The following is a 7,493-nucleotide window of genomic DNA, read 5'->3' as shown; positions in this document are numbered from 1 at the left end:
GATGTATTTTAAATTTGATTTAATGAATATGTAGGTCCAATAGTTTAATGATTATTAATAATTTTACTATAGTTTAAAAGAATTTAATCCAATTTGTATATTGATTAAATTAAATATTTATAGTTAAGTAGTTGGAGTAATCTCTGATAGTTCGGTTTTGTAATATCAAGCATAAAGCTTAATATTTGAATTAAACTCTAAAATGATCTTTGAAATTCGTTGTTTGCACCGAAAAAAAATTTAAAATTTTAATTGCATCATAAAAGTCCTCAAAATTAAAAAAACTTGCATCAATATTAATCCCCACTCCCTTTTTATCCGTTACACATCACGCTATGAGTGATTTGACACATATTCTTTTACATTGGACTAGATGAAACGACGTTATTTTAGTTTTGACGCTGAATGCATGATAAAATAACATTATTTAAGAACCACAAAACATCTTATTCCCCACAAGAAAATATATGACCATTAAGGTGAAACAACATTGTTTTGCCAAGTATTTAGCATCAAAACTAAAACAAAATTGTTTCGTTTAGTCCAACATAAAAATGATGTGTCAGGTCACTCACAGAATAAAGAATAACTCAATAAAAAGAGAATGAGAAACCAACAGAGTGAAATTTTTTTAATCTTAAGAATATTTATATTGCAATTAGGATCTTAAAGGCTTCTTCAGTACAAACGACCAATTTCAAAAATTACTATGAGACTTTTTAATATTCACACGATAAAATAAATTAATTTAGGGATCAAACTATAAAAATCTATATTATTTGGACGTTGAAAATTCAGCCCCTTTTGACATTTTTACAGAGACTCCAATGATTTTCGTAGCTAACTACTTATTTCTTTACTTATATAAGAAATAGATGAATTTTCTATGGGTATAAGATTATACTAGAGATCATCCTTAAGTTCATACATTTTTACATTAGTCTTGGAATGACTCACAGAGCATATCCAAAAGCCTGTTCCATGGTGCATACTTTTTGCCGATGATATCGTTTTTATGGGAGAGTCAAGAGAATACCTAAATAAAAAATTGGATTTATGGAGAGAAGTTCTAGAAGTGTATGGTTTGCGCATAAGCCGTAGCAAGACGGAATATATGGAATGTAAGTTTGACCGCCGAAGGAAAAACTCTAATACAGAAGTGAAGATTGGAAAAATTATCCTACAAAAAGTTAAAAGTTTTAAGTATCTTGGGTGTATCATACATGATAATAGAGAGATTGAACAAGATGTAAATCATAGGATCCAAGCAAGTTGGTCAAAATGGTGGAGTGTGTCTAGTTTTATATGTGATAAAAAAAATGTCTTTAAAACTTAAAAGTAAATTTTATCGCAGTGCTATCAGACCGGTTATGCTTTATCGTATAAAGTGTTGGGCGGCCAAAAGGGAGCACGAACATAAGTTAAGTCTGGCAGAGATGAAAATGTTGAGATGGATGAGTGGTCATACACGATTGGATAAAATAAGGAACGAAGATATAAGAGAGAGAATTGGGATAGCACCTATTATGGAAAAGATGGTAAAATCGCCTCTCAAGTGGTTTAGACATATGAGAAGAAGACCAACAGACACTCAGTCAGGAAGGTGGATGAGATGGAAGATGGACAAGGGGTGAAAAACAGAAGAAGATCTAGGAAGACCATCCATGAAGTGGTCAAACGAGATCTACATGTAAACTATCTCTCTGCAGACATGATACATGACAGAACTCAATGACATTGTTTGATTCATAAAGTCGATCCCACCTAGTGGGACAAGGCTTTATTGTTGTTGTTTGTATTATTTGAGTTAGAGTCCCGCTAGGGAGCCAATGGGGTATTTGTATAATGTGTACAATGGGCTGCTTATTTAGCCTAATATGAGTTAAAAATAAAAATTACCCACGAAATAATAAATTTAAAAACTCTTATTCAGGTATTTCACATCAAAATTCAAATTTCAAATTCTCCAATTTTAAATTTCAAATTTTTAAAAAATCCAGTTAGTTATTTCAAAAAAATAACCATCTGAAATCCTTCAATACTCTCTTCTTTTTCAACCGGCAGCCACCCCACCTTCATCAATAATCATCCCATTTCACCGTCGCTACTTGGCTTGCCACACGCCACTCACCCTTAATAAAAATAACCATCCACTTAAGGATAAAAATAATCATCCACATACCTAATGAATTGAACATCTAATATATTTTAATTATATATAACTAAACTCAAGCTAATCAAAATAATCATCTACATAAAAAATAAAATAACCATCCACATACCTACTAAAATGACCATCCTAAATTGACCATTAAAATAGAAGATGAATAAACAGAAGAAACTATTATTGTGGTGAAACATAATTTTAAAAGACTAGTCATGACAAAAGCAGCACTGTTGTAAAGCATATGGCTCAAATCATGAAAGAAACTAACCATGCTTGGATCTGAAGAAGAGCATGGTGGTATCATCGGTGAGAAGAGGCTTGAAGGAATGGGAGAAAGCGAAGCCGGTTCGGAAGAGAGGCACGAAAACAGCGACAGCAACGTTAGGCTTAGCGTCGGAGGACGAGGCGCATCGAACTGACCGGCGGAGCTGAGAACGGTATTGGTGGGAGGATGCGGCGGCCTCAGTATGGCCGGCGAAAAATTCAGTGACGCGAGGTGAGAACCGAAGACGATGACTGTAAATTTTAGACGTGTATTAAAAGTTACGGTAAGATTAGAAATAACTGTACATAGTATGAATAGATTTAAATACTAATCTTAATTTTTAATTTTAATTTTACCTTTTTTTTTAATTCATTGTACACAATATTAGTTCCCAATACTTTCTCTTTGAGTTATCAAGACTAGGAATACCCGAAGGGTCATTGGCTCATTGCCAAGTTTAAAAAAATGCATTGTAATTTTTTAAAGATTCAAGTAAAATATTTAGACCAAATATAATATATTTACCATACCATGGAGATTCTACTAAAATTTTACCAAATAACAGGTTACTGTATGATCTTGGCATCGATGCATGACATTATCCTGGAGGGTCCAATGGAACTTCATGGTCCACTATTCCTCCTTCAATAAAATGCCTTAATTACAACGGACACACAATCAGAGGAGGTTCCCCGCTTCCCATCCTCCCATTTGTATATTTACAAAACTAGCATGTGAGAAATCATCACCAATGTATATATTGTATATTCATTTTAATTGTAACAGTGGTCTTTAATGGAGCAAATTCTCGGAACTATGCACTGAAACCCCCGTGTAATGAACTCCATGGATTGGATGGAACACTTGTGCATGCATGTGCTGAGGCATCAGCCAATTGCTCCCTCCTTATGCCTGCATTGCAGAAGTTTGCAAAGGATCTCATGTGTTTCATTCCATACTGAGACAAGGATCCGCAATGCGTCTCAAAAGTCGTAACCTGCATCAACAATAGATTAAGGTGTAACAAGAAGTCAAGAATCATAGAATTATTAATAATAATAATAAAACAAAAATCATAAAATGAATAATTGAAAACAGTACCAGTGATTTCAGGCAGTCCCAGTCATCAACAAGTGGCTCCCCAGAAGGTCTAACACTGCTAAGTATTTCTTGACCTTTTTCAATGCCGAATAAGAGCTTTCCAATAAGTTTGACGCTGCTGTCTATATGCATTCTGTGAGACATTACTTCCATAACTTGTTTCTCTGCTGCAGCTTTCCTTGGAGAACCCTCAGGAGCTTTGAGGTACTGACAAACGAGAAACAGAAGATGATGTCAACAGGTAGATAAACCAGAAAATAAGTGTCAAGTGTCAACAAATAACGATCTTTATTTCATCGTGTAGACTCAGACATTAATGCCAACATTCCCAATCTAGTTCAAGTTCTGCATCCGAATAAATAACCCATATTCGGTTTAGAGGAAACCATTGTAAACAGAACAGGCATTCATCTAAAGTTCTAACTGAAGCATAGAGTTCCTAGGGTTTACCAAATTAAATCAGCCATAGAATATCTTGCTAATGGAATCTACTCTAATGGCACATTCAGGGCAAGGAGTGGTAGATTCTATGGAGTAACCTCAAATGGAATAGCCATTCCCAGCGTTAAGCTTCATAAGTTCAGGAACAAAACAACATTCAATTGTTTTGTACTTACAATAAATCAACGATAAGCCTCATTCCAAGTAATGGTGGATCACAATCCAAGTATCAGACAAGAAGCTAGACCTGAACTCCCAATACCATTCTCATATATCTTCATTGTTCAATACTAACTTATGCTATCCTTCATTAAATTTCAATGCTAGAATGATGAGAAAAATATATCTACCACTCAATCTGCTCCATTTTCAAATTTGGGTACACAAGGAGGACATAGCAAAGAAATAATTTGAACAGGAATAAAGTAAAATATTTCACAAAATGATACCTTATCCCAGAAATGGACAAGATCTGCATCACGTTGGTTTACTGCTGTCTTTGACGGTAGCTTCAAGGAGTTGTTATCCACAAACGTAAAATTTTCATTAGCTGGATTTGTACCCAAATATAGGAAGAGATTATTACTGCTAATCCCTATATCACCATATTGCATCACATGAGAGCCATACATTGAATTTCCATTGAAAGTCCTTTCTTTAACCTGGGAACACAGGAATAACAAAATTTTTCTCACTCAATTCATGCACACATTCTACAATTTTGAGACCAGAAAATCTTTAGGCCAATCAACATACACAATTTTGAAAACAAACAAAATTTTCTCCCATCCATTTAAGAAACCAAGGTATAAATCTACATTCCTCAGTTAATATTAGTTGATTATCTAAAACAACTAAGTTAGCAATAGGATCTTACCAATTGGTATTGTTGGTGCAAAGTTTCTGTATGTAAATTGTGTATGGCACTGTTCAAGAGTAAGGAGAACAAAACAAAGAATCAGTACCATAAAAGAACTTGCAGTAAAAAAGGAGGGATGAAAAAGATTGCCTTTTCCTTCTAGAACAAAATGCGTTCAGCAAATTACAAATACAAGGTATATAAAATCCTAATATTGACATGCTCTCATCATAGCAACCAATTGTTTTCAACACTTCATGGTGATAGTCTGGGAACAGATAACACACTCAATAAACCTTATTTAATTATAGCTCTCATATAATTTATAATTAATTATAGAGTCAGCAAATTATATAGGAAAAAGATTTATTTATTCTATATGCTATTTTCATACCTGTCTTCCATCCAAGCAACACTGTATAGGTCACCTAGACAGGTTCCAAATTCTGGTGGAGGACTAGGATTCTCCCCAGGGCAATATGTTCCCCAACTGCTTTCTTCTGCGTTTGCGGCTGTTGTTGCATAGATATTCAGACCTTCTGGAAGAAGGCCTTCAAAGATACTTCCAGATTCACATGCCTCGAGATAAAATACCTGCACCAGCATTACGTAAATCCAAAGAATTGGGAAATATCTCAACAAAGATTGATATAAACATTAATCAAGCAACGTATAGTATGCAAGTAACTTACCATGCTTTTATATGTTCCAGAAGCATGCTTCTTCTTCAAGACTTCGATCAGATCAGATGCATATAAGTAAGGACTAGTAGGCATCCCTGAAATCCATCCCAGTTCCCACAAAATATTAGACCATATAAGAGCTTCAAAAGGGCAGATATCATTGTTATGAGAAGAGTTGTATTGTGTAAGGATGCAAAGCAAAATTTTAGTAAAAGGATCACAAATGAAGACAATTTTGACTGGAATAAAGGGATCACGTCCAATCAATTCAGTTTTCTCTCTATCATTCTTATCTTGACACACTAAAAACAAAAAAGAAAAAAACTAAAAGACAATTTTAACCGTAAAAATAACCAGATAACAGAACATAACTTCTTTCACTGTTTCACTCCATGTTAGCAAATAAACCCAAAATGCTACAGCAAACACTATTTGCAAGTAATACTCCCCAGTAGAAGACAACCCATAGTACCATGCTGAAAAAGGATACAATCAACACATACACAATCCATGATTTTCGTCATAAAGTCCCTTTGGAAGAATTCAGAGCTACTTACCAAGCACCCCAGGACCCCCATGATCACTATAGTATATAAATATATGATCATTGGGACCACTATCCACAACCTTCCCACTGCCACCTGTAAGAGCGGACTTATTTCCAAGTATAGCAGCAAAAAAGTTGTTTACAGTAACATCTCCACCAACATAATCCTATCATAACAAAGTTCATATCAGAAGACTTTTTAAGTTTCAAACAGAATCAGGATTTGCAATAACAAGATCTCAAACCTTTGGAACTCCTTTGTAAACATCATCTCCATGTGGACTGTTAATGATGACTCCGGGCCTTGGGTTCTCTTCATTGAAAGCAATGTCATCATACATAAACACAATGATGTTTTCTTCTTTGAGACCACCTTTTCTCAGTAATTGATACGCATGACAAACATCAGCCTGAAAAAAGATGAAGCCTCATCAATCATCACTCATCAGTGAAACAAACCAAGTAATACAGTCCAAATGGTAAATTAGTACTAACAGCTGAATCAGCAAGTTATATAGACCAATCACCAATGACCACAGATTAAGTTGACCAAACTGAACAACCCAAACCCAGAACAAAACAGAGAGCAGTTTCTTTTTGATACGTGGAACACAAATTATCAATTATTGCAGGCTTTTGTTTCAGTGCAGTATAGACGTTAGATCCTCCAAGGGCCACTATTCACAATTCACCTTTAGAATCTAAGGTGCAAGTAGCTGAGGCGAATGCAGAATCTGCATCAAATGCCGATTTTAACCTAGACTGAAATAAAAGAAAATAGTATTCTAAATGCTGTCAACTAAACAAGATGCCCACGAACCAGTGGAACAGGAAAAACAATATGAAAACCGAAGGACAGTGATAAGCAACAGTTCATCAATTTCATACTAAACAGTCAAACAAAGAAGGAACAAAATACTGACAAGGGAAAGCGTTGAGGAAAGGAAAGCATAAGAAGAAAAAAAAAATTGAAGCTTGAAAGAACGGGAGTATAAGAATGACGGTACCTGATGTCTGTAATTCCAGTAGCCATTGGAACCAGCGATTAAAATGGCCCAGCGAGTTCCTTCCTCCACGTTGTCGCCGTCGTCGGAAGGCGCTTTGAAGAATCTGGAAGCTTCGGAAGGAAGGCGGATAACTTCTCGGTCGGGGTCTCGGACGGCGGAGACAAGGACGGCGAGGAAGGCCGCGAGCAGAAAGAGGAGAGAACGGCCCATTGGGCTGGAAAAGAAAGAGAGGGAGAAAGGGGTTTGAAGATTAGGTGAGAGGAGAAGAAGGAGATGAATAAAGAAAGGGAGCACTACTCCCTTCCCTCATATATATATTGGTATTCCCCCAATTCAATATTTCATGTTGTCGTGTGTATTATTATCATGAGGATGGTGTTTGTTAAGGAAAGAGACGAAGTAACGTCTCGTTGGAAGGTTCAT

At 35.6% G+C, this 7,493-nt stretch overlaps 1 protein-coding gene across 1 annotated transcript; it reads right to left on the bottom strand.

Moving 5' to 3' along the window:
* LOC107606332 (vacuolar-processing enzyme) lies at nucleotides 2,933-7,470 on the bottom strand. The gene is made up of 9 exons (XM_016308381.2): nucleotides 7,071-7,470; nucleotides 6,309-6,473; nucleotides 6,074-6,230; nucleotides 5,526-5,611; nucleotides 5,228-5,427; nucleotides 4,852-4,900; nucleotides 4,424-4,636; nucleotides 3,534-3,740; nucleotides 2,933-3,429 (listed from the first exon to the last, which is right to left on the bottom strand). The coding sequence occupies exons 1-9, from the start codon at nucleotides 7,278-7,280 to the stop codon at nucleotides 3,247-3,249; spliced, it is 1,470 nt and encodes a 489-aa protein (XP_016163867.1). The 5' UTR covers nucleotides 7,281-7,470; the 3' UTR covers nucleotides 2,933-3,246.

Source organism: Arachis ipaensis, chromosome B07 (genome assembly GCF_000816755.2).
Source record: "Arachis ipaensis cultivar K30076 chromosome B07, Araip1.1, whole genome shotgun sequence".
NCBI lineage: Eukaryota > Viridiplantae > Streptophyta > Magnoliopsida > Fabales > Fabaceae > Arachis > Arachis ipaensis.
This window is presented reverse-complemented; position numbering and strand designations above follow the sequence as displayed.

Excerpts from the sequence above, each read along its gene's own strand:
- LOC107606332 (XM_016308381.2), bottom strand. The coding sequence starts at position 7,280 with ATGGGCCGTTCTCTCCTCTTTCTGCTCGCGGCCTTCCTCGCCGTCCTT. Across the intron at positions 4,901-5,227 it reads GTTGCTTGGATGGAAGACAG|TGCCATACACAATTTACATA; the intron begins GTATGAAAATAG and ends ACTCTTGAACAG. Across the intron at positions 3,741-4,423 it reads TTGTCCATTTCTGGGATAAG|TACCTCAAAGCTCCTGAGGG; the intron begins GTATCATTTTGT and ends CTCGTTTGTCAG.